Below are 27,243 nucleotides of genomic sequence, written 5' to 3'. Positions count from 1 at the left end.
ACCATCCCAAACGTGAAGCACAGAGTTTGCAGCATCATGTTGTGGGGGTGCTTTGCTACAGGAGGGACTGGTGCATTTCACAAAATAAATGGCATCATAAGGAGGAAAATTATGTGGATATATTGAAGCAACATCTCAAGATATTAGTCAGGAAGTTAAAGCTTGGTCGAAAATGGGTCTTCCAAATGGACAATGACCCCAAGCATACTTCCAAAGTTGTGGCAAGATGGCTTAAGGACAACAAAGTTGAGGTATTGGGAGTGGCCATCACAAATCCCTGACTTCAATCCTATAGAATATTTGTGGGCCGAACTGAAAAAGCATGTGCGAGCAAGGAGGCCTACAAACCTGACTCAGTTACACCAGCTCTGTCAGGAGGAATGGGACAAAATTCACCCAACTTATTGTGGGAAGCTTGTGGAAGGCTACCTGAAACGTTTGACCCAAGTTAAACAATTTAAAGGCAATGCTACCAAATACTAAAAAGAAAGGAGGACCAAGGCACTCTTCATAAAATTAATTAAAATGCCTTTTAGTATGGCATGTTCAATAGAAACAGTGTTTTTTTTTTTGTGTTTTTTAAGGACGCATTTCGGTTGCATGGCCTTCGTCAGGGAGTACAAAAGAAAGGAATACAATGACCTCTTTAGAACAGCTTTAACCATTAGCCCTAATTGGAAGAGGGAGTGGTTACAAAATTGATTGGACACGCCTAATACTAATTGAGTGTGTGTAAACTTCTAACCCACTGGGAATGTGATGAAAGAAATAAAAGCTGAAATCATTCTCTACTATTTTTCTGACATTTCACATTCTTAAAATAAAGTGGTCATCCTTCTGACCTAAGACAGGGATTAAATGTCAGGAATTGTGAATTTTGAGTTTTAAATGTATTTGTCTAAGGTGTACGTATACTTCTGACTTCAACTGTGTTCATTTTGATTTAGGAGCTATTCTATCTATCCCTAATAAGGAGTAACTAAACTTAAGCCATCTCACTCTCTCGCTCTCTCTCTCTATCCAATGTATAGTCTAAGATTGCTGAAATACAGAACAGCACATCAGTCATGTCAAAATATATTGCGTGGCTGTAATCTGTCTGTTTATATCCCCCTCTCCCCTCTCTGCAGTGTTTTCCTGAGGGGACAGACATGACGTCCATTCTGGATTTCTACTTCCAGGTACGTACAGACAGACGGCTCACAACAACTACACACTGCCAGTGGAGGGAGAAATGGGGAGGGGCGGGCTTATGGTATTGGCTAGATTGTGAATCCCCCTCCTCTCCCCCTCTCTCTCTTTCTGGGTCTGGTGACTGTGACTTTGTTCATGTGCTTCTCTGGCTGAGAAGGGAAATGTGTGTAATGGGATAGCTGTGTTGACGTCACATCCCTTTGGGTGTTGACAGCCTTCCTCTCTGGTGTCACGCTGACAACCCACTGACGTATAGTCTCCGGTCATGCTGGTCCTTTGGTAATGTTTGCCTTGGCCCACTGAGAACTCACATAACCTGGAGCCTTTCCTAAAACCATAGAAGGACAAGAGAGAGGAGTAGTTGTACTGGGTACATTATATTCTATGCATTTACATGTACTTTGATTATAGTATATGGTTTTCATTCTCCGTGCATACACTCTATTTTGATTATACTGTAGTACGTCTTCATCCAGAATGGGGGCAATATTGGGACGGGAGAATAATTGAGTACGCAATGCCCTAGGCTTACGCTTGACTGTCATATTTATTCTGTGTGCATGTTCTATATTAATGTATTTCTACCACTATTACTGTTTGGCTTGATCTTAGATTTGTGTTGTAACTGTCTGTCCCTCCAGCTATGCTCCATCGAGGTGACCTGCGAGAGTGCCAGCGTCATGGCGGCCACCCTGGCCAACGGCGGCTTCTGTCCAATCACGGGCGAGCGCGTGCTGAGCCCGGAGGCAGTGCGTGACACGCTGAGCCTCATGCACTCCTGTGGCATGTACGACTTCTCTGGCCAGTTCGCCTTCCACGTGAGTATACTGTACCTCGCCGCCATAGCTCATATAGCACCACAACACTGCTGTATATAAATGTTCCATAGTCTACCGTTCTTTATCTGCTCTGACAAAAAAATTGCTTTCACTTGGCCTGTTTTTCTTTCTTCAGAAAAGTGCAGATGAAAGAGGAGACAAGAAAGGAAACCATTTTACACTATTGAGATGCACCTTGAGTTTCAGTCCACAACATTGACCTTTGTGGTCCAGTTAAAGCACAGCTTATTCTGCCCAATACTGCCACTCTCTGACAAAATCTGCCCTTTCCTCCTGCCCAATACGACCCTTTTAGTTCCATCCAGCCTGTCTCTGTCCCACAATGTCCCCAATTGCCCTCCACTGGGCTCCAGTCACTGTCCTTGCCAGAACAAACCAGGTCAATATTCTACCTATAGCCCCCATGGAGGATTATCCAATCAGATGTTGCGCGATTATCCAATCAAGTATTCCCACGCATAATAGGGAGACACGTGATCCCACGCATAATAGGGAGACAAGGTTTGAAATGGTTATGTATTAGTCAAATATTATATTTGTTTTGGCTTCTTGCGGTCAATTTGCAGTCTACAAATTATTCTCCAGACCATCCTCAAGAAGAAATTGTCTGCCACTCACTCTTAGTGTGTATAATGCCCTGGGCCTGTATTCACCTTGAGTCTCAGAGTAGGATTGTTAATATTGGATCACTTTTGTCTTGGATCATAATGAATAAGGGGAGCTGATCCTAGATAATGCACTACTTACAATTTGGGCCCTGATGTCCACAGAGTTGTGGGTAACCTCTCCCTGTGTCTTTGTGTCTAGGTGGGCTTGCCAGCCAAGTCGGGCGTGGCAGGGGGCATCCTTCTGGTGGTGCCCAACGTTATGGGCATCATGTGCTGGTCTCCTCCACTGGACAAGCTGGGCAACAGTGTCAGAGGCATTCAATTCTGCACGGTACGGGGACACACTGACAAACACACATTGACACCTCCGAATAGACATACTCAGCCCCCCCCCCCCACACACACACACACATTACTACTACCACCCTCACACATGATCATATTTCTGCTTCTTATTATATATCGCCCTCCCCCGCTCTCTGAGCCACCGCTAGCTAGCCTAGCCAAATAGTCCTCCTGGAGCATCTGAGGCCTCATAGAAACATCTTATTTAGTACTTTTCCTGCTACAATTCAAACATTATTGTTCCTGCAAGGAAACTCATTGTGCAGACGAGTACATAGACATAAAACAATTTCCCAAGTTGGGATCAATAAAGTAACACACTACTCTCTACTGTTTACTATTCTCAAATGGGTATAACAAAAATTGGATGGATGCTAGTTTCTGTTTGCGCCAACTAAGCTGGTTATGGCATTTCACACAATGGTATGCTGTATGACTTGTGTTGCATAACAAGATTTATGAATGGTACATACTGTATGTAGATGTATGTTTTACTTGTGATGTCCCATAGTGAACTAGTAGGTGCGTTGTCATTGAGGCCCAGTCATTGGCGGTGTGGTTACGTACAGATACAGCTCTGAGCCGTAGAGCGGCCCCACGCTAGTCTGCTCCTTAATAACAAAGTGATGATTGATTAGATCGCATGGCTGGAAAACAATGCCAGGGATCACTGTCAACATGTAGTTGAAGAACGCCAATGTTCTTTAACACTAGAACGGCCATAGGCTAACGGCCACTGACGTTTTGATTTTGTTTATTTAAAAAAAGCAACTTCCTGCTCCTTCCCTGATTTTTTTATTTATTTTTTTTATATATTTTTTATTAAAAAAAAATTTTTTCAAAATGTTTAGTTTGCAATACTAATTAAAAAAAAATCATAAACAGAAAATGATTTAGATCCTTTGCTCAGCCAGGCGTTAATGATTCTCTCTCTCTCCTCCACTGAATGAATGACAAATAGATTAATGGGTGATAATTATGCACTTTACTTCACAATTGAATTCAAAATTAGGCCTAGCTGAACGACAAGGAGGGAGAAGAGGTTGATTTAATTTAGAACAACAATAGTGCAGTGATGAGTTTATGCCTATTTATCAGCATTGGGGCTCATGTTTAAACCAAATAATTTGAATACGTGCCTTGCGGGTTGATATCATTCTCTTTCATGTTTTACTTTCTAAAAAGAAGCTGTTACTGTTTTATTTACTATTACTCTATTGCTAATCAAATTTATTGTAAGGGAAACGAAAACATGTTGTTGCATTAGGCCTTTAGAATAGTGCAAAACATGTCCTTGATTCTATGTTTGCTTCCGAGGGAAGCAAACAATGCCAGTCAGCCTGCACAGCCGGCTCATCAACTATTCCGAAACTAATTTCACATGTAATAAGAGTTAGCCTAAAGATAAGATTAAATTGACAATAGTCTGAGTGACAATATTATCAGTTGTCAAATTTTTCATGAAGAGATGGGCGCAGCTTGGAATTGACAGATGCAGGGAAAGGAGCATCACTTTATCAAATCCTCATTCAGAGTCACATGCAGGTCAAACGTTTTGATTTCTATATAGTATCAGAATGGCATATTCTGCCGTTTATGACAAGTACTGTTGTCAAATAAATAAATATTTCCAAATATCCCTTTTTTACAAGAATATCTGGGTTGTCTATACTTTCAGCATATGGCCAGTTGTGAGGCAGCTTTGCTCTGTCTACTAAGAAAAGACTAGTAACATAATACATTAAAATATGCTATTGTGTTATACATTTTCTTATTATCACAATGTTTCTTTAAACCTGCAAAAACTCAATTATAATTTCGTTCTGATGGATATAACTCTTGAAATAGTGTTTTTTTTTCATTTTTATTTATAGACTAGAGTAACATAAGCTCATTCAATTGTTATTTGAAGTAATAGTTTTTTAGTATTCTAATATTACGTAAGACCTTCATAAACACAACCAAATTATGATTCTTCCGATAGCATATATGAAATGTGTTTATTAGACTGTTAGAATGCTGATGTGTCATTGGCTGGAAGGAGGGTCTGTCAAGGCCAGGTGTTCTCTAGCTGATACTTTTAACACCAGCAATTCTGGTGTTAACCTCTCTAGGGTATGTGGGACGCTAGCGTCCCACCTGGCCAACATCCAGTGAGATTGCAGAGCGCCAAATTCAAATACAGAAGTACTCATTATGGAAATTCAGAAAAGATACAACTATTTTACATAGGTTTAAAGATCAACTTCTTGTGAATCCAACCACGGTGTCAGATTTCAAAAATGCTTTACGGCAAAAGCATACCTTACGATTATTTCAGAACATAGCCCAGCAGACAAATCATTAAAACAGTAACGAGCCAAGTCGAGTAGAAGAGTCAGAAATAGAGATACAATTAATCACTTACCTTTGATGATCTTCATATGGTTGCACTCAGAAGACATTCATTTATTCAATAAATGTTCCATTGTTCGATAAAGTCTCTCTTTATATCCAAAAACCTCCATTTTGTCCTCGCGTTTTCTTCAGTAATCCACAGGCTCAAACGCAGTCACAACAGGCAGACAAAAAAAAATCCAAATTGTATATGTAAAGTTCATAGAAACATGTCAAACAATGTTTATATTCAAATCAAATTGAATCAAATTTTATTTGTCACATACACATGGTTAGCAGATGTTACTGCGAGTGTAGCAAAATGCTTGTGCTTCTAGTTCCGACAATGCAGTAATAACCAACAAGTAATCTAACTAACAATTCCAAAACTACTGTCTTATACACAAGTGTAAGGGGATAAAGAATATGTACATAAAGATATATGAATGAGTGATGGTACAGAGCAGCATAGGCAATATACAGTAGATGGTATCGAGTACAGTGTATATACATATGAGATGAGTATGTAAACAAAGTGGCATAGTTAAAGTGGCTAGTGATACATGTATTACATAAAGATGCAGTGGATGATATAGAGTACAGTGTATACGTATGAGATGAATAATGTAGGGTATGTAAACATTATATTAGGTAGCATTGTTTAAAGTGGCTAGTGATATATTTTACATAATTTCCCATCAATTCCCATTATTAAAGTGGCTGGAGTTGAGTCAGTGTGTTGGTAGCAGCCACTCAATGTTAGTGGTTGCTGTTTAACTGTCTGATGGCCTTGAGATAGAAGCTGTTTTTCAGTCTCTTGGTCCCAGCTTTGATCCACCTGTACTGACCTCACCTTCTGGATGATAGTGGGGTGAACAGGCAGTGGCTCGGGTGGTTGTTGTCCTTGATGATCTTTATGGCCTTCCTGTAACATCGGGTGATGTAGGTGTCCTGGAGGGCAGGTAGTTTGCCCCCGGTGATGCGTTGTGCGGACCTCACTACCCTCTGGAGAGCCTTACGGTTGTGGGCGGAGCAATTGCAGTCACTGTGGTGATACAGCCCACCAGGATACTCTCGATTGTGCATCTGTAGAGGTTTGTGAGTGCTTTTGGTGACAAGCCAAATTTCTTCAGCCTCCTGAGGTTGAAGAGGCGCTGCTGCGCCTTCTTCACGATGCTGTCTGTGTGGGTGGACCAATACAGTTTGTCTGTGATGTGTATGCCGAGGAACTTAAAACTTACTACCCTCTCCACTACTGTTCCATCGATGTAGATGGGGGATGTACTATGGTGGGGGAGCTTGGAGGGTACTATGGTGTTAAATGCCGAGCTGTAGTCGATGAACAGCATTCTCACATAGGTATTCCTCTTGTCCAGATGGGTTAGGGCAGTGTGCAGTGTGGTTGAGATTGCATCGTCTGTGGACATATTTGGGCGGTAAGCAAATTGGAGTGGGTCTAGGGTGTCAGGTAGGGTGGAGGTGATATGGTCCTTGACTAGTCTCTCAAAGCACTTCATGATGACTGAAGTGAGTGCTTCGGGGCGGTAGTCGTTTAGCTCAGTTACCTTAGCTTTCTTGGGAACAGGAACAATGGTGGCCCTCTTGAAGCATGTGGGAACAGCAGACTGAGATAGGGATTGATTGAATATGTCCGTAAACACACCAGCCAGCTGGTCTGCCCATGCTCTGAGGGCGCGGCTGGGGATGCCGTCTGGGCCTGCAGCCTTGCGAGGGTTAACACGTTTAAATGTTTTACTCAGCTCGGCTGCAGTGAAGGAGAGTCCGCATGTTTTCGTTGCAGGCCGTGTCAGTGGCACTGTATTGTCCTCAAAGCGGGCAAAAAAGTTTAGTCTGCCTGGGAGCAAGACATCCTGGTCCGTAACTGGGCTGGTTTTCTTTTTGTAGTCCGTGATTGACTGTAGACCCTGCCACATACCTCTTGTGTCTGAGCCGTTGAATTGAGATTCAACTTTGTCTCTATACTGACGCTTAGCTTGTTTGATATCCTTGCGGAGGGAATAGCTGCACTGTTTGTATTCAGTCATGTTTCCAGTCACCTTGCCCTGATTAAAAGCAGTGGTTCGCGCTTTCAGTTTCACGCGAATGCTGCCATCAATCCACGGTTTCTGGTTTGGGAATGTTTTAATCGTTGCTATGGGAACGACATCTTCAACGCACGTTGTAATGAACTCGCACAACGAATCAGCGTATTCATCAATGTTGTTGTCTGACGCAATACGAAACATATCCCAGTCCACGTGATGGAAGCAGTCTTGGAGTGTGGAATCAGCTTGGTCGGACCAGCGTTGGACAGACCTCAGCGTGGGAGCTTCTTGTTTTAGTTTCTGTCTGTAGGCAGGGATCAACAAAATAGAGTCGTGGTCAGCTTTTCTGAAAGGAGGGCGGGGCAGGGCCTTATATGCGTCGCGGAAGTTAGAATAACAATGATGCAAGGTTTTGCCAGCCCTGGTTGCGCAATCGATATGCTGATACAATTTAGGGAGTCTTGTTTTCAGATTAGCCTTGTTAAAATCCCCAGCTACAATGAATGCAGCCTCAGGATGTATGGATTCCAGTTTGCAAAGAGTCAAATAAAGTTTGTTCAGAGCCATCGATGTGTCTGCTTGGGGGGGAATATATACGGCTGTGATTATAATCGAAGAGAATTCTCTTGGTAGATAATGCGGTCGACATTTGATTGTGAGGAATTCTAAATCCGGTGAACAGGAGGATTTGAGTTCCTGTATGTTTCTGTGATCACACCACGTCTCGTTAGCCATAAGGCATACGCCCCCGCCCCTCTTCTTACCAGAAAGATGTTTGTTTCTGTCGGCGCGATGCGTGGAGAAACCCGCTGGCTGCACCGACTCTGATAGCGTCTCTCCAGTGAGCCATGTTTCCGTGAAGCAAAGAAAGTTACAGTCTCTGATGTCCCTCTGGAATGCTACCCTTGCTCGGATTTCATCAACCTTGTTATCAAGAGACTGGACATTGGCGAGAAGAATGCTAGGGAGTGGTGCACGATGTGCCCGTCTCCGGAGTCTGACCAGAAGACCGCCTCGTTTCCCTCGGTTCCGCTGCTCTTATATTCAGTAGTTCTTCTCGACTGTATGTAATGAAACCTAAGATGACCTGGGGTACTAATGTAAGAAATAACACGAAAAAAAACTGCATAGTTTCCTAGGAACGCGAAGCGAGGCGGCCATCTCTGTCGGCGCCGGAAGACTAAGTATAACAATCAATCCTCAGGTTGGGTTTAGCCTAAATAATCGATAATATTTCAACCGGACAATAACGTTGTCGATATAAATGGTAAACAAGAAAGGCACTCTCGGTCACGCGCATGAAAAAGCTTTGTGACACGGCAGGGTCCACTCAATCAGACTGCTCTTACTCCCTCATTTTTCAGAATACAAGCCTGAAACAATTTCTAACGACTGTTGACATCTAGTGGAAGGCATAGGAACTGTAATTTGAGTCTAAAGTCAATGGATACTGTAATGGCATTGAATAGAAAACTTCCTACTTCCTGAATGGATTTTTCTCAGGTTTTCGCCTGTCAAATCAGTTCTGTTATACTCAAGACACTATTTTAACAGTTTTAGAAACTTCAGAGTGTTTTCTATCCAAATCTACCAATTATATGCATATCCTATCTTCTGGGCCTGAGTAGAAGGCAGTTTAATTTGGGCACGCTTTTCATCCAAAATTCCAAATACTGCCTACCCTAGAGAAGTTAACTTTACCTACTCATGTGACCTGGCATTGCCACTAGACCAATGGTTAGTGTCACCGGCTTCAGCACATAACATGTACGGACATGTCCGCATGGGATCGAATCCCAGCCCCACCGCTATTCTGATTCACTCTCGAGTTTAGATTTTTAGTCCGAGCCCTCTCTTTCTGTTTCTTTCACCCTCTATCTCACTCGCTCTCTCTGTCTGTCACTGTCTGTCTTTTTCTCTCTGTGTCTCCCTCCCTCCCTCTGTCGGAACATGACCCTCTCTGATTCTTTGCGTTCCAGGACCTGGTGTCTCTCTTTAACTTCCACAACTACGACAACCTGAGGCACTTTGCCAAGAAGCACGATCCTCGCAGGGAGGGAGGCGACCAGAGGGTGAGTACACATAGAAACAACCATCCCCTTTACACACACACGCCTTTACACACGCACACAGACACACCCCTCTTCCATTGTTACCACACCTTCCCAGAATAACATAATGAGCCTGATTTAATGGTGCTAAATTGGCTCCAGCTGAGTATCTTAAGGGTTGCTAATGAGAGTTCCTAAAGAAAAATTGCTGCCCTAGTTATTTAGATAGCCACAGAACACTCTAATTTATTGACATTTGGGATTATGTTTGTGGATGTTTGATAATTCTAGATATATTTTGGGGAATTTACTTGTTTGCCCTTTTGGAGGGGGGGGGATTGTCATTTAATTTGATTTAATCTCAAGGTCAGTAAGCTTTGGCATGCTTGGTTAAATATTAATGAAAGGTTAGGATTGATTTTTGAATTATCCTTTCCTTTTGGTCTAATAGTGTTTTAATCCGTATGTTGAGAGGCAAGTGGCATCTCTGTCAGAGCAAACCAGACACACACACACACACGTGCCAAACAGTCAGACACAATAAAGAAAGGCCGACACATTCTCCATTACATAGTTACAAAACTTAACATATTACCAACCACGCATAGATAGTCACAGACACACATCCCTAGAGCAGCCGCACTCGTGGCATGTGCAGGCAGACCCAACTAATCTGTTATCCCATGTTGCTTGAAACAGCAGTTTACCTTCGGACCAATGGATTACGAGAGCCTTCAGCAAGAGCTAGCTCTCAAAGACTCTCTGTGGAAAAAGGTGGTGCCCACTGATTGCCACGAGGACAGCTCCACCACTGTAGTCTATAGGATGGAGAGTGTCGGGGAGCGCAACTAGGATCCCCTCTCTCCTCCCTACCTCCCACCTTCTCCTGTCCCCTTTCTACACCCATATATGACTTCATATATTTATATAAATTATCAAGAGGATTATTTATTTCTATTAAGTTTTTTTTTTTTTTTTTTTTTTTTTTTACATAATGTAATGTCACATTATGTACTGGTGATGAATGATAATTGATTCTACCTGGGTTACTGTACTTTTTTTCCCCTCTTTTTTCTCTGTGTGTCCGTGGCTGCAATCCAAACACTTAACAGACACACCCTCAGCCCTCAAATGAAGTGGACACTTCTGATGATATATCATGACGTCTGACGAGTTGACACTTGCAGGGCGAGGGAGGAAGGAATTATTTTTAAATGAGTCACCCTTGCCTGAAATTTTGTCACTTGTTCATCTCGCAAAGATTGTGTTTTCATTCACCAGTAGCGTGTGGGTGCTTTATATGCGCTACAGTCAATTATGATTGCATGTCTACTTATATTAATTACATAATTATTAATATATGCCTACTGTATCATAGCTAGAAAATGAATTTGCTAACTAACGTTAGCCTGTCTAGCTGGAACTTCTGAAGACAGGGAATGTTTTATTTCTACAATTTCCAAAAGCTAACCAAACAAAAACATCATTACTTTTATGAGACGTGTTTGTGTAGCACAATTTGTAACTTCTTTACATTCGTTTTTACTTACACTTGTATGTTGACTCCATATTGACGTTGAGGTTTTAAGTTTTGGTGGACTTTTCTTAGCGGATGTACAATCATCGCGAATTGAATTATGGGGTGTTTCAGGCCCCGAAGCGAACATAATTGTACCCTCGCAAACTCTATTAAAAACGAGGGCTGAGGGGCTTGCGTTGCACACTTACCTTGCTTGGCTAATCATCTGGACTGACAACAAATATGGCTGTGGGGATACCCCCTAGGGAATAAGGCGAGGGTAAGTGGACGAGGGTGTGTCTTTTTAGGAGTTTGAAATGCATCTCTTGTGTTTTTGGGGTCCCTGCAAAGCCGAGAGAAGCCCTTCTGGCTGCCTGTCTAGAATGTCAGACTTTAGGGGCCTGAAGGGATTGCCTGGCTCAGATTGAGGCTTTGCAAGTAGACTTGATCCATCATTTCATGTGTGCTTCAATATCTACTGACAAGTTTGAAGTCCTGTATCTGTCGAACATGCCAGTGTGGGTATTAGGCCCATTGTAATGTGTTTGTTAACCAAAGCGAGGGAGGTTTTCTCAAACCAAAAGCCAAGGGAAGATGTGGAGTGTTGTGCTTTGACACACATAAATATAATGTATCTCATTATATTTATATGCGTTGACAGGCTCTTAAGGTTACTACAAGCTTAACTCTGTGTGTGTGTGTGTAGGTGTGTGTGTGTGTGTGTGTGTGTGTAGGTGGGTGAAGTGGGATTTTTGAAGTAGAGGACACCTTTTGGTAACAGGAAATCCTTGCCGGTCCCTCACGTATTTTTTGTGTTTTTTTGGGGGGGGGTGGGGTGGGTTTGGTCTTAATTTTTTGAAAACAAGGAACAGTAGCCTTCCTTTGCTTATAGTAGTAGGCTGGCTTTAACCTGGCGAGAAACATAGCAAGCTAGCTAGTCTTTTTTAGCTCCCCACATCTCCATGTAAAATAATCAGATTGATAATTTAGAAATATGCCCTGGCAAATGTTCTTCTGCTTGCTGGTGTAACCTAAAACATTATCCCAGTTTGATATACTGCTTGTGTATTCATTCCCATATCAGTTAAAGATAGAACAGCATTTATTTTTGTTGTTGTAAAAAAACACATGGCTAGCAAGTTGGCTACAGCAGGTTATACCATTTCACAGTAGCCTGGAATCACTAGTTACTATTTCTAAATAAAATAATGTTTTGGGTGGATTCAGTTGCGGAGATTATATTTGGTTATTAATGCAAAATAGTCTACTTTGAAGAATTGCCTACATATATATATATATATATATCAGATCAAGGAACCAAGCAATAATACTGCCCCCACGGCTGCAGAAATAATGATACTGCATGTCTCAATTTTCAGGTAGTAAAATGGTACGCCGAACGCCAGAGCTTTTTTACAAGGAACCGCCCCTTTTGTGATGAAAAACGACATTGCAACACTCCGATATTTGCGTCTACATAGAGCTTGTAGTATGCTTTTAGAAGAGCAAACTGAGATTATAATGATAAGGCACTTATCAGGCGTGACACGGAGACGATATCAGTCGGACCATTCTAACTTGCATACCAGTGCTTTACCTTTCACATACCAGCAACGGATCTCACATGAGCCGATTTCTCAACTGCTGTTGAGTGGACCGAAGCTTTTCATCAAGGACGTAAAAGGTGATTCATTCCACCCCCTTTTGTGTGTGTGTGCGCCTTTTTGTTTTTGAGTGGTGCATGCACACGTGTGTGTGTGTGTGTGTGTGTGTGTGTGTGTGTGTGTGTGTGTGTGTGTGTGTGTGTGTGTGTGTGTGTGTGTGTGTGTGCCATGTTCATCTAAGCTGTGACGCATGCTGAGGGGACCTTGACCCTGGCTCTGACAGACCGACAAGACACCGCACAAACCTTTAGTTTTCATGACATAGCCTAGTAGAATCCTGCTGGATCTATTCCATTGGCAGTTGCAGTATGCACATATCAGATGGCATATCGTGGTTATATAGGTCATACGTATATGTATTGTACAAGTCAGTATACCATTGAGAGAAAGTGTAATCACACATTGTTACCAATTTTATATTTAATCCGTATTATTACTGTGAATTAAGTTTAGCTACCCTTAAAGAGGAAGGGGAAATCAGTTCCTCTTATCTATACTGTAGCTTAAGAATGCATCATGTTTATTTCCAATATGCACTGTATAGTATCTACAGTTTTCCCAAAGACTGTATTTGCCTGGCGTGTGTTTTGGGGGGGATTGTTATCTTGCAGTAATCTTGATGAAACTCAACAGCAGCGCAGAACGGCAAGGGAATCCACTTACTTCACAAAAGTTGGCCACATTTGCACATGTACGTCAACCAACACCGTGGGTGTCCTGCTGCTGGGGCTGTTTTTCTTGTTCAATGTTGTTATCCAATCATTCTTGAAACTGGACTGTTGAATTGGTATACACTGTAGTTGTAGTAGCCCTTTGTTACCCATGACTTCGTCATGAATGTGCTCTTCTTCTCGTGGGACCCATATAAGTCTATGGGTCCCATACCGGCCAAGGTTGGGGTCAATTTGAATTGAAGTCAAATCAGGAAGTGATTTAAATGTCAAATTCATAAATGGAAAGAATTTTGAAAGATACATGGCTTCTCCCTTTATTATTGACAAGTTATTGAACATAGATGCCCTGTTTTTCAATTGAATTCAAATTTATTCATTGAATTGAAATTCCTGAATTGGCTGACTTGAACCCACCCTATCCCATATACTTTTAGTTAGTTTTTAGCTTCTTTTAGTATCAGACTTTTACTTGTTTTGTCATGTCAATATGCTTGGACTTCATTTAAAATTGTGATTTGGAACTAGGACTACTATTTCACTAAGGATGTTTTTTTTAAAGTTTAGGCCTTTAGATGTCAGTCAGTCAGTCAGTGTGTGGTGCAAAGCATTCACAAGTCTCTGCCACTGTGGAGTGAAGCTAGCTGTAGCTAGCCTAGCAGCTAACGTTAACTTGCTTGCTAATGCTAATTTACCAAATAATCAGTTCTGTTAAATCGATCCTATTTATTTGTACTGAAATTGTATCATTTTTTTTCTTCTGCTACTCGTGTGTTCTGAAACACGTTTGAGTGTGTTTTCTAATGTCTTGTCCATGTTGACATAATATGGAGAATGCAGGGGCTGAAAGCTTGCAAGACTTAGGAGTTAGGTTGACGTTAGAGGATACAGGAGGAGGTTATGGGGCTTACTGGACCTTTCTACTCTACTGCAAAATGTGACTAATAACCCCAATCAAATTTTACACAAGGGTTTTTTGAATGCCGTACCAGTATTTTCATTACAATTTATGGTTTTTATGATTTCACAGCAACATGTTTAATGTTTCCCACAATGTCATTATTTTACTTTCTTTCAAATGGCATATTTGTGTATGATTTAATAAATGTGTTTGAATCCCACCTTGATATTTTAAAGTTCATTTTAGTCCTTGTATTTTTTTAAATTTTTAAATTTTTCTATTTCATTCCATATCTGTGCCTTGGAGAAAACAGCTGTAGCCCTCCAAGTCTAACGCACTATACACACCAGCAGCCTACACTGTTAACTTATTGAGAATGTGTATCACTGCATTTAACATGAACTTCTCGTGAGCTCCTCAGATCTTAACCTGATCTACCTGTAGTGTTGATTTATTACCAAAACCAGTTTGAGTTAGTGTCTTGGGCATAAAAGGGTGTTGCTTTCTCCTCATAGTAAAAGACACTGACTCTTGGTTTGGATGAAAACCATAGGTATTTGTCTTGTAGAACTTTGTAGTTCTACAAGAGGCCAGTATTGCAAATACTAGCAAAGAGCTTCAGTAGTTGTAATGCTAGAAATGTGTTGCAATGACAGGTGAAGTACCTGTTGAAATCATGTTGCCATGTTATAAACCAATAAAGTACTATAATCAACAAATACTTGTTTGTCAAATTACCACAACTGAAACTAAGTGGTTTAACCCTTTTTGTTTTATTAGTTAACAGGGGATTTTGTGAAAGCACTTTTGTTATATTGTTTCCACTGGTATTCTCTTACTAGGAAATTGTGGTATCAATGGGTAGTTTTTGACATGTACCTTCAACACAATTGGTAATTTTGTATCTGGTTTGTACTAAATGGTGCCTAGAGGTTTTAATGAATCCTTAACCATCTGTAACGATCAGTAATTTAATGTTAACTAGTTGGTTATTCTTGTTTAATTACTGTTTTCACCATATAATTCCCAAGTAAATACTGTGCCTGATCATGTCTGTGTGCTAGATACTTTGAAAGTGCAGTTTCTGTGACTAGCTTTGACTCTTCTGGTCGCAGTTCAACCTGAGCAGGAAAAAGAAAGGTGAGGGGGTGGGTGATTTGGGGAGGGGTCTTGTGTGGTATGCAGTGCAGTGCACCCTTTCAGAGTTAATGGAACCAATCAGAAGAGACCCCAGAATGCATTGTGCTTGATCTGTGTGAGCTTGGTCTGTAAGCTCGCGCTCCGGTCATTGTTCTGAACCAGTTTTTACTTGGTGAGTTAAGTCAAGTGTGCTCTCTTTGCTGGCAACTGTGTTACTTGCTGTACTATGTCTGTCTGTATAGTATGGTTATTGTATTTCTGTTGTAGCCATTCTTTTTCAGCCTGTCAAGGAACATCCATTGCACATATAACAAACGTGACTGAATAGTCACTGTTTCGGCTTCAGGGTGATAGCGTGGGTAATAACTATCAAAGTAGTTATTTAGTAATAAGTCAAAATTAGCCTCTTTTGAGCAAGTTCTGTTTTAATAGGGTGAATTTTATACACTTTTGTATACAGTCTAGACATTTTTGTATGGAAATGTGCTGGACTACCCTTGACATGCTGTGCTCGCTTGTGTGTTGCAGTGTGATCTCACCTACAGTGACCCGTGTCTGTGCAGGGCTGGACTGATATAGGCCAGATTGGATTCAAACACACATTATAATACCTGTGTGGGGGAGATGTAGTCACTGCCATAGAAATATAAGTAAATTGTGTAATTCTATGGCAGTGGCAATTTTGGTCACATGCCAATGGTGTTACATTTCACCTATTGGCACAATGCTCAGACTGGGTGTGTCTTAAGTGACTTGTCCGTGTCTAGCCTCTTAATAGTCAAAAGAATCTCGGTCCAAAATGCCTCCCTGGCCCCATATGAACAGTGTGGTTCAGAGATTCTCTGCCCCACATTGGGTGTGTATACATTTGTTTATTTCAAAACTAGCCTACATAGCCCACGTTTGTTGATGACTGTGGGTTGGAAAAGGATGCTATCTTTTTTGTGGTAAATAATGCAAGTGACTTCAATGGCCTTCTTTGAACAGGGGGGATATTAGATTCACAGGAATACATCACATAAGATGAGGAAGCAATACTTCAAGCCGCAGCTCCATACTACTTGTCAGACAGAACTGATACTGTATACTGGTTGTTGGGTTGGGATTGGTGTGGGTGGTCCGTGGGTGGCTTTTAACCATTGTATTGGTTTCCTCATGTCTTACTCAATAGTAGGAAGAAGTTGAGTCCAAATTGGATGTTGGGTACTATATTTATTGAATATTATATGAATCCTATAAATTTAAAAGGGCCAAATTGGTTGCAATCATTTAGCTTAATTTCTCAGATCAAATTCCGTTGTAAGAACATGTTGCAGAAATGCACATTTTATCTGCTTCTAACTATTAAAAAAAAACATCTGAGATGATGGGTGTCATGGCTTGCTGAAATATGGGACGACTCTGCTTTGCGCTCTGCTGTCAAACTAGTTATTTTCTGCTACGGAGTTGTGACACTGATCTGCTAAATGCCTTTGCTCGACTCTATTCTACTTTGTTGAGTTCTGCTAGCTCTGCTACCTACGGCTATGCTGAGTTTTGCCCTGCTTTATTCTGTTCTGATTGGTGTTCTACTGTGATGTGGAGCTCCTATATGTTCTGTTTTGGGCAGTTGTCTCTGAATTCTGCAGCATCATCAAAATGATTCTGAGATGTTACTGAAACACTGCACAACTGTTCCTCCCCAAGCAAAAAAAAAACATCTAAATTGGTAATAACTCCATATTGTCATTAACTGAGTAATGCATTAATTGATTGGTTTACTGGTTTGTTGTGAATGTGAATCAAGGGTTTTATCCTTTTGATACCCCAGCACTGTTCTTTTTTTTAATTCAATCCAGTACAGTTGAGTATCTAAAGCATCTAATTCCGATCCAAACAGTAGTTCACATGATTAGACGTTGACGCTTTGAAGCTCTACCCACAGTATCACCGCCACCCAAATGGGAAAAACATGAGACCATTTACTGAAGGCAATGTCACTATGCCTTCAGTAATGTTTCAGCACCCTCTAGTGGTTGATGATTAGATTAGAGAAAGCTACCACAGACCCATAGCCTGCAATGCAGCAGAAAAGGCACACATAGTCTGCTAAAGCTTCAAGTTAGTAAATGGACCACACGAGAATAAGCTCAAATTGTATTCTATTTCTATGCTAGTGCCATAGTGTTACTCCCAATACGTGAATCTCTACCTTTTTATTTCTCCAATCAACTCTTTAGAAAACACTGCCAGAATCCAACCATAGTATCTCTGTGTAGTTAATACGGGTAGCTCCTCAAACATGACTCAAGGCTCCTTAAGCATCTAATTGACTGGGTGGCAGAATCGGGAACCTTGGCTAATAAATCTGTCAATATCCCCTGTTGCCTAAAGCTTGAGCCAGGACTCACGGTTTGCCTGGGGCTAGAGAACTCTCTTAACTCCTAAATCACTCCTAATACACTCACTACTCACAAACATACCTACTGGTCTTACCAACTGCTCAGTGGTCTCACTGCACACATAGTTAGTCAAATTTAAAAATATATATATTTTGGGACAATATTAAATATTGACAGCTTTATTAGCCACGGTTCTCTATTCTGAAAAAAAGTACTTCTGGCAAGTCTTACATGGCATTACATTCTACATAATTAATAATACTGCCATTGCCATGGTGTTTTTGTAAGGAGTTGATTGGGATCCCGAAGTCATGATTGATGTTTGTCAGATTCCGCTTCTCTTTTAGTTGGTGAAGGACTGTGGTAGGGCACATACACCCCCCCCCCCCCCATGCATGTGTGTGTTTGCCTGTTTCCACAAACTGCCTTCCTCCTTCTCTCCAGGTCAAGTCTGTCATCAATCTCCTGTTTGCCGCCTACACCGGAGACGTCTCGGCACTAAGGAGGTACAGTACGCACCTCTCTTACACACAGATGACACACACGCATTGAAAGGGATTTTTTTTTTTCAATCATGTTAAATTCATAATACTTGAGTAGTTATACCTCTGTTCATAATGATCCGTCTTCTATTGTATCTCTGAATTACTGCGGTCTTCTTTCTCTGCCCGTTATCTTCCATCTGACACTGCTGACCTTTTCTGTCTGTAGGTTTGCCCTCTCCTCCATGGACATGGAGCAGAGGGACTACGACTCCAGGACGGCTCTACATGTTGCAGCAGCAGAAGGTGCGTCTCACAGCCTCCCTCTTCCTGTCACACACAGGGGCAAATTGTGTAATGTCAGGGTCCTCTGGGAGGGATTGGCAGACTCAGCCCCCTCTGTTTTCGTAGGGGTTAATTTGCTGTCCCTCGGCAGCTGCGCTGCGTGGTGTGTGACGTCTTTGCTGCAGTGTGTGTGTGTGTGTGTGTGTGTGTTTTGTTTCTTACGCAACTCTGCCATCTGCTCTCCTTTCAGGACATGCAGAGGTGGTGCGCTTCCTCTTAGAGGCGTGCAAGGTGAACCCTGTTCCCAGGGATAGGTAAGCCCACAGAAACTTGTCTGTCTGCCTTGTGTGTGTTTAGATGTGTGTTTTCTTTTTTGTGTGTGTGTGTGTGTGTGGGTGGACGAGAGACGGTATCATATACTTGAGTGATAGTAAGCATCTACAATGTACATTCTACAATACAAGTGTACTCCCACTCCAAAATAACACTTTTGTTTGTCCCCGGTCATTTTCAGAACAACTAGTGTTCGCTCCCAGAACTATTATGCCTTTTGTAGGCCAGACTAACCCCAGTCAGTCACGCTCACTATCTTCCCTATAGGTGGGACAACACTCCAATGGAGGAGGCCTTGCACTTTGGCCATCACGACGTGGTCACCATCCTCCAGGACTATCAAAACAAGTACAACCCACAAGAGGCCCCCAAGAAGAAGGTCAAGGAGACGACGGAGAACAACCTGGACGGCCTGCTGTAATGTAGCCTTGCGAGCCAGCAGGTGGCACCACGCTGCTTTTATATCATCTCTACTATACTAGACTGCTGTTTTTGTGGTGGGATATGCTTTTTGGAGTGACTTTTTTTTTTGTCGACTTTGTATGATGTCAAATTTCTGAACTGTGTGTTTGATTGAACGTGTGTTTTTTTAAATATATTTTTTATACTCCCTTTTACCGTAAGCGTTTTGCTTTACCTTTGTCGTGCGCGTTGCTCGTTTTGCGACCGTGTTGCTTACTTTTGCTGTATCTTGTCTCTCTTCCATCACCAAGTATGTGTGGTGTGTGTTAGGGTCCCAAATCAAAGTGCACAATCTGAATTGAATCTTTGTGACAATGGTGTAAAATTATAAAGTGATATTATTATACATATTCTCCTACATGTAAATTGTATATTTATGTACTGTTGAAAGTTAGTTCATTTCATGATATCAAGAACCAATACTTCCTGTAGTAGATCATCTAGCAGTTTGGTCTTCTTCCTGGAGGGCCACAATGTCCAGTAATCTTTGGCCAAATCAGGCACTCTCTATGGAGTGATATGATGTTGGCACTAATGTCACTCCGTACCATTCTAGCTACAGTGCTTCTTTTAATGCCTGGTTGGACAGTTAAATAAACGGTGGGACATGATGGGCCACCACGAGGGTAGAGGCACTATATGGTCCTGTAGCCACCTTAGTCACATGTAAAGGATGCCAGATGTTACCAGACTCCATATGCTTCCACTAATCCGGGTTCAGACTTGTCTTTGACTTTTTATCAACCCTACTGCATAGGAACTATATGCGCTTTCATTTCAATATCATTTTTCTGTACTTTGACTTTGTTTGGGAAGAGCTCAAGACCCTCTTTAATTTATATATATATTTTTTGGTCTGTTTTTCTGTATTTTCTCATTTATAACAGTGGAATTGTACTTCCCTATAGCTTAATACTGTATGTAATGCGCACAACACAGGCGGTTGTCTGTTTGTAGAGAGGTCTCTAAATCAGGAACTGCCGACACAACGTGGGTATCTGCGTCCCCATGATAAAACACTAGTCTGCCATCATACAGAATACTTTCTATCAAACCAATACAACAGGACTAAAGCCTACAAGTAAACCATCTACCCACTCTTTATCGGAAGCACTTTTCTGAATGGAGGAAACCAATTGGACATGTTTTGTGTAAAAGAGCGGGCTAACGTGTTAAATACATAAACATATTGCAGTTGACATGAATATTGTCAAAGAGAATCCTCTTGGATGTCATTTTGTATGAATAGGCGTGTGCCTGTGGCCAGGAATCAATTTCCCCACAGTAGTTAAGATCAGCTGGTGTGTAAAGGACCATATTACACAAGATAATCTAGGCTTAATTCAGGATTGGAATTATAGCGTAGTCATATTCCATTTAATTTCCAAAGAGTCTAAGAGATGAATGGAAAGTCCAGAATGACTTATTGTATTTGTATGTTATGCTTTGCTACCTGAATATGCACAGTAGCGTTGTATCCTTGACAGGTGCAACAGTTGGTTGATTTATGTGTCCGTTTTGTGCATAGCCACTCATGAGGTCCAATATGAATGTCAGATCCATCCACTTGAGGAGTGACGCACAGTATGACGTGAGCAATACCAAAAACATAACCACTTGCAGTCAATTTACAACCTGTTTTTATTTATTTTTTAAATTAATGTTAACGTGAATGTTAAGACCGCATGAAGCAATACTGTACAATAGATCAAATTATAAATGAACAACAGTGGTAGTATTTGTTTTCCTCATAAGACTGATGTAGCATAAAGAACAGCTTCATTGACACAATGGGGAATAACCTTACGCAACGTTCTAATCCAGATAACGAATACACAGATGGAAAATCAAGTGGATTGGAAATCCCTGTCCTCTATGTACATAACATCTCTACCACTACTTGTTGGTCTCTGTAAGGCAACGTGGCCGGTTTTCAGCAACTCCCCAGATCTGTCTGAGACGGTGACATTGTGTATAGAAAAATGTTCAAATGAAAGCCAAAGAATGATAACGGAACACGTTGCCACAGAAACTCAACCTCCTTCACCACTCCCAGTAGTCCGGGAAACACAAGACCTGAACCCTCCAATCAATCACCTCCATAACACTGTCGTATCCGTGACATACAGGGAAAGGTCTCAAAATCAGACTTTGGTTTTGCTATTGTTGATTCAGTGAAAGGTAACCTTGCCTGTGACCTGAACTTGTCAGCTGCCTAGGCTTTAGCTCAGAGGGCGAACACAATATTGTGGCTTGCAGAAGACCGGAGTTTGAACCCCTGTAGGTCATATGGACAGATGGTTCAAGTCAGGTGTCACCAATAGTTGCAGACCAGTCTAAAGTTCCAACTAAAGACAGTTCTGAATGTATTGCTAAACACGGATGTCCTTTTCTGTTCATATTTTAGGGCATAGTTGATGTGCAGATGTGCGATTGCTCCTGACATTGGAATATATACACATTTATTTTAATAAACAAGGTTAAATAAATCAAAGCTATTCAGGCATGTGTGAGCCCTCTTCTTGTCCTTAAATTAAACAGTGAAGTCCAAACATTTACCATCCATTTCTATTGGGCACAAAATTATCGAACAACAAAAACAAACAGCAAATGCATACAAGTGTGAGGAGTGACAAGCTTGGAATCATTGCGTGCTCGGATTATGGGACCAAATTTGTCACATTAACTTTTGGTCCCCTAAAATTAAGGGACTATGTGCAAAAAGAGCTGTAATTTCTAAACGGTTCCCTCTATGTATGAAAATACCCTCAAATTAAAAGCTGACAGACTACACTTTAATCTCATTGTATCATTTCAAACCCATGGTGCTGGAGTACAGAGCTAAAACAACAAATGTGTCAAATGTCCCAATAATTTTGAAGCTCACTGTATAACAGCTTAACCATTTCACACTACATATGCATTCACAAAATATTATACTGTCACACAGAATGACATTCCTTAATAGCTGGACTTGAAGCCCCAAAATCTCATGCATGTACATTAAAACGACAGACTACATATGTATACAGTTTTAGTTGTATTTACAAAGGAAACCCAACAAATCTCTTCAATTTAATCAACATCTTCAGATCAGTTCGGTGCAGAGGGGTAACAAGTTTTCCACGGGGCGCTGCCTGAAGAGGGCAGGTTAGTTTGGGAAAGCTTTGCACATCTGTAGGGAGAGGGACATGAGAAATACCAGAATCAAGGACAATGGGCTGCATCTCAATAGTGGAATGCTGCACTTTTGTGATTGCATTGAGTGTGTACTCTCACATTGTAAAAATGCATGAATTATCCTTACATGAAGGTTTGGAAATACATGCTCTAGCTATGATGCTAGTCCAGCTGTTTTCTGATGATTAGACGTGTTCTGTCTGGCTTGAAACCTACCAGTCGGCTGGTGTTGCCCTTATTGAAACCTACCACAACAATTGCATACTCTTTCTCCTTGTCTCCTTCTCAAAACCCATTGGAGGTCAGGGAGTTGGGACCTCTGGCTTTGTCATCCAATGGGTTTTGAGAAGGATTCGAGGAGAAAGTATGCAATTGAGATCTTCCCAGAGTCTCTAATATGTGTGTGGTTGGTGCTGTCTGGCTGAAACCTACCACAGTATCAATCATAGCGGGGTTAATAATCCTGGTCAGCTCTCCGTACACTTCAGCACTCATGGGCATCATGGTGTCCTGTAGTCTGGAGTGGCTGAGGAGAAACCCAACCAGCAGAAAATATCAACTTTAGACATGAATAACTCAAATCAATAAAACTCAAATCTAGGAGGTAATTTGGCATTTACTGTACCTTTGTGTTATCATTATTTATTTACACCTTCATTTGACCTTTCATTGTACTTTGGGCTAGGTGGGTGTGTGTGATCTAAAACCAATGAACACTAGAAGGTGTTTCATAAAACAAGAATCACACTTACAATTCAGACACAGAGATAAGCTCCCTCTTAATGTAGCCAGCATCAGACTCACTCTCCAACTCCATTGGCTCAGCGGCTGGGAAGGTCGAAGGTTATACTTGTTTAGGGATCATAAAATCAGAACCAAGACATTACCAGTGGCCAGTATTTCAAATGGGAAAAATTGTGACACAACAAAATATGAAAAAGTATGCCGTGAACATTGTGTAGAAATAGCTTTGACTGGAATTGGAAGTCCACATCACCATTTTGACCTTTTTAACTACTCATTTTGACCTTTTTAACTATGTTTGGGCTGCGGTTGAGTGTTAGTGACCTTCTGTGGGGCGGCTGTAGTAGCGTGCTAAGGCGCTGTCTTTGGGGATCCTGGGGTAGAGGTAGAGCAGAGGGTTCTCAGGGATGTTCTCGGCAGCCATCACCTTGTAGTTGTGGAGGATGTCAGGGAAAGAGACGGCGGCCAGCTCCTTCTTAGTGTAGGGCTCCACCGTGTGGAAATGGACATCTGCATGTTCATAGTTATACATAAATGAACACACAGAATGTGATAAGCGAATGTGTTTGTAGTCAGATTACCTGGTAAAATACACAAAACGGAAACCCATCTACAAGGAGAGAGACGGACACACATTCATAATGTGTAAAAGAAACGATAAAAACATGTGTCTGTCTGCATGGGTATTTATGTATAGGCCATCATTGTAAATAAGATTTTGTTTTTAACTGACTTGCCTACTTAAATATAGGTTAAATAAATGTTACAGTATAGCTACAAACACACACACACCGCCATTGGAGTGCTCCACCCAGGTAAAGGTAACGGCTCCCTCCCGGCTGCTCTCGCTGAAACGCAGCAGGAAAGTCCCAGGCTCCATGTCCTTCAGCAGGGCCTTCTCTCTCTCCTTACTGACAAATCCCATGATACACCTACATCCCAGAGATTCAATGGATTATAGCACAATAAAGGCACTTTTCACAAAACCTAGGCTTCAGAAAGGCCTACTGAAGAAATGCAGACAATGTGAAAATCAAAGCTCTTACCCGTCATTCCACAAAAACAGGAGGTGTCTCTTGATCAGGTCCAGGATTCCATCGATCCACAGCCAGAAGGGAAAGCCCTTCTCGTTCACATTCTGCTCAGGCAAAGATGCACTTACTACACAGATCATAGTAAAACACAGGGCTTGGCCAAAACGCCAAACTTAAAGTGCGATGCTCACCTTGCAGAACATGGTCCAGGGGATGAGCCCATTAGGATTTCCTACAGCCTCTCGACCTGTCACAGGAGCATCCTAGTATTATTGGTTCACTTATGAGCATTACATGGACACATGTCATAAGCTGTTTACATTGACATAACACTTGACATTTTTTGTCATTTTCCAGACGCTCTTATCCAGAGCGACTTACAGTTAGCGCATTCATCTTAAGTTAGCTCGGTGGGTCACGGGAGCTGGAGCTTGGACTGGGCTGAGCGGGATGGCCCAGAGACCAGAGGTGGCAGAACGGAGTGCTCATATTGGGGTGTAGGGTTTGAGAATAGCCTGAAAGTAACGAGGGCAGTTCCTTTTGCTGCTCCATAGGCAAGCACCATGGTCTTGTAGTGGATACGAGTTTCGACTGGAAGGTATTGGAGTGTGCGAAGTAGCGGGGTGACATTGGAGAACTTGGGAAGGTTGAAAACCAGGCAGGCTCCAGCGTTCTGGATAAGTTGCAGGGGTTTGATGGCAGGAGATGACAATTGCCTGGATTAGGTTGCGATTGAGGTGGTGGGCAAACATCCAAGCTGAGATAACTGCCAGGCACGCAGATATGCGTGTCGCCACCTGGGTGTCAGAAGGGGGGGGAGGGGGGAGAAAAGTAGTAGAGTGTCATCCGCAGAGCAATGATATGATGGAGCCGAGTGACTCTGTGTATAGGATAAGAGGAGAGGGCCTAGACCCGAGCCGTGGGGGACACCAGTAGTGAGAGTATGCGGTGCAGACAACAGATCCTCTCCATGTCACCTGGTAGGAGCTGCCTGACAGGTAGGATGCAATCCAATAGTGTGCAGCGCCTGAGACGCCCAGCCCTGAAAGGGTGGAGAGGAGGATTGGATGGATGTCGAAGACAGCAGATAGATCTAGGAGGATGTGAACAGAGGAGACAGAGTCAGCTTTGCCAGTGCGGAGAGCCTCCGTGACAAAGAGAAGAGCAGTCTCGGTTGAGTGACCTGTCTTGAAGCCTGACTGGTTAGGGTAAAGAAGATTGTTCTGAGAGAGGTAGTGAGGGAGTTGATCAGAGACAGCACACTCAAGTGTTTGGGAAAGAAAAGAAAGGGATACAGGTCTAGAGTTTTTTTTTTACGTCAGATGGGGTCGAGTGTTGGTTTCTTGAGGAGGGGAACGACTCGGGCCATTTTGAAGTTGGATGGGACGCAGCCAGTGGTCAGAGATGAGTTGAGGAGGGAAGTGAGGAATGTTGATGTTACTTTTTTATATGGTGAATAGATCTTAAGCAACAATTGCATTGTTAGCCATTATCTAAGATTAGTTAGCTAAATCAATTGGCCACCTAAACTCACTTGCCAGACATAAATGTCAGGAAAAACAATTGGCCATCTCACCTACAGTTGAACTCAAAAGTTTACATATACCTTAGCCAAATACATTTAAACTCAGTTTTTCACAATTCCTGACATTCAATCCTAGTAAAAATTCCCTGTCTTAGGTCAGTTAGGATCACCACTTTATTTTAAGAATGTGAAATGTCAGAGAGAACTATTTATTTCAGCTTTTATTATTTCTTTCATCACATTCCCAGTGGGTGAGAAGTTTACATACACTCAATTAGTATTTGGTAGCATTGCCTTTAAATTGTTTAACTTGGGTCAAACATTTCAGAATCTTGGCCCATTCCTCCTGACAGAGCTGGTGTAACTAAGTCAGGTTTGTAGGCCTACTTGCTCGCACACAATTTTTCAGTTCTGCCCACACATTTTCAATGGGACTAAGGTCAAGGCTTTGTGATGGCCACTCCAAAACCTTGACTTTGTTGTCCTTAAGCCATTTTGCCACAACTTTGGAAGTATGCTTGGGGTCATTGTCCATTTGGAACACCCATTTGCGACCAAGCTTTAACTTGTCTTGAGATGTTGCTTCAATATATCCAAATAATTTTCCTACCTCATGATGCCATCTATTTTGTGAAGTGCACCAGTCCCTCCTGCAGCAAAGCACCCCCACAATATGATGGGGCGGCAGGGTAGCCTAGTGGTTAGAGCGTTGGACTAGTAACCGGAAGGTTGCGAGTTCAAACCCCCGAGCTGACAAGGTGCAAATCTGTCGTTCTGCCCCTGAACAGGCAGTTAACCCACTGTTCCCAGGCCGTCATTGAAAATAAGAATTTGTTCTTAACTGACTTGCCTGGTTAAATAAAGGTAAAAAAAAATGATGCTGCACCCCCGTGGGATGGTATTCTTTGGCTTGCAAGACTCCCCCTTTTTCCTCCAAACATAACAATGGTCATTATGGCCAAACAGTTCTATTTTTGTTTCATCAGACCAGAGGACATTTCTCCAAAAAGTATGATCTTTGTCCCCATGTGCAGTTGCAAACCGTAGTCTGGCTTTTTAAATGGCGGTTTTGGAGCAGTGGCATCTTCCTTGCTGAGTGGCCTTTCAGGTTATGTTGATATAGGACTCATTTTACTGTGGATATAGATACTTTTGTATCCGTTTCCTACAGCATCTTCACAAGGTCCTTTGCTGTTGTTCTGGGATTGATTTGCACTTTTCACACCAAAGTACGTTCATCTCTTGGAGACAGAACGCACCTCCTTTTTGAGCGGTAAGACCGCTGCGTGGTCCCATGGTGTTTATATTTGCATACTATTGTTTGTAAAGATGAACGTGATACCTTCAGGCGTTTGGAAATTGCTCCCAAGGATGAACCAGACTTGTGGAGGTCTACATTTTTTTTTCGGAGGTCTTAGCTGATTTCTTTTGATTTTCCCATGATGTCAAGCAAAGAGGTACGGA

At 41.9% G+C, this 27,243-nt stretch overlaps 2 protein-coding genes across 10 annotated transcripts in view; one reads left to right on the top strand and one right to left on the bottom strand.

Moving 5' to 3' along the window:
• The window catches only part of glsb (glutaminase b), a 63,845-nt gene extending 42,051 nt beyond the window's left edge, over positions 1-21,794 (top strand). For 4 of the 8 annotated variants that reach the window (XM_064944954.1, XM_064944953.1, XM_064944952.1 and 1 more), the window contains exons 11-18: positions 1,131-1,181; positions 1,836-2,012; positions 2,841-2,972; positions 9,387-9,479; positions 18,179-18,240; positions 18,446-18,522; positions 18,752-18,815; positions 19,102-21,794. In XM_064944954.1, coding sequence (XP_064801026.1) covers positions 1,131-1,181; positions 1,836-2,012; positions 2,841-2,972; positions 9,387-9,479; positions 18,179-18,240; positions 18,446-18,522; positions 18,752-18,815; positions 19,102-19,255 — 810 coding nt within the window. In that variant the 3' untranslated portion in view covers positions 19,256-21,794. Of the gene's footprint in view, positions 1-1,130; positions 1,182-1,835; positions 2,013-2,840; positions 2,973-9,386; positions 9,480-10,157; positions 10,438-18,178; positions 18,241-18,445; positions 18,523-18,751; positions 18,816-19,101 lie in introns of those variants that run through there. The other 4 variants (XM_064944958.1, XM_064944956.1, XM_064944957.1 and 1 more) reach the window with 2 other exon arrangements.
• Positions 20,920-27,243, bottom strand: part of LOC135519723 (signal transducer and activator of transcription 1-alpha/beta-like) — a 31,237-nt gene continuing 24,913 nt past the window's right edge. For both annotated transcript variants that reach the window (XM_064944949.1, XM_064944950.1), the window contains 7 exons: positions 24,446-24,501; positions 24,267-24,358; positions 24,013-24,152; positions 23,545-23,730; positions 23,229-23,304; positions 22,909-23,002; positions 20,920-22,471 (listed from right to left, as the gene is read on the bottom strand). In XM_064944949.1, the coding sequence (XP_064801021.1) occupies positions 22,448-22,471; positions 22,909-23,002; positions 23,229-23,304; positions 23,545-23,730; positions 24,013-24,152; positions 24,267-24,358; positions 24,446-24,501 (668 nt within the window). In that variant the 3' untranslated portion in view covers positions 20,920-22,447. The remainder of the gene's footprint in view (positions 22,472-22,908; positions 23,003-23,228; positions 23,305-23,544; positions 23,731-24,012; positions 24,153-24,266; positions 24,359-24,445; positions 24,502-27,243) is intronic.

The sequence above is a fragment of the Oncorhynchus masou genome, chromosome 29, assembly GCF_036934945.1.
Source record: "Oncorhynchus masou masou isolate Uvic2021 chromosome 29, UVic_Omas_1.1, whole genome shotgun sequence".
Classification (NCBI taxonomy): Eukaryota; Metazoa; Chordata; class Actinopteri; order Salmoniformes; family Salmonidae; genus Oncorhynchus; species Oncorhynchus masou.
This window is presented reverse-complemented; position numbering and strand designations above follow the sequence as displayed.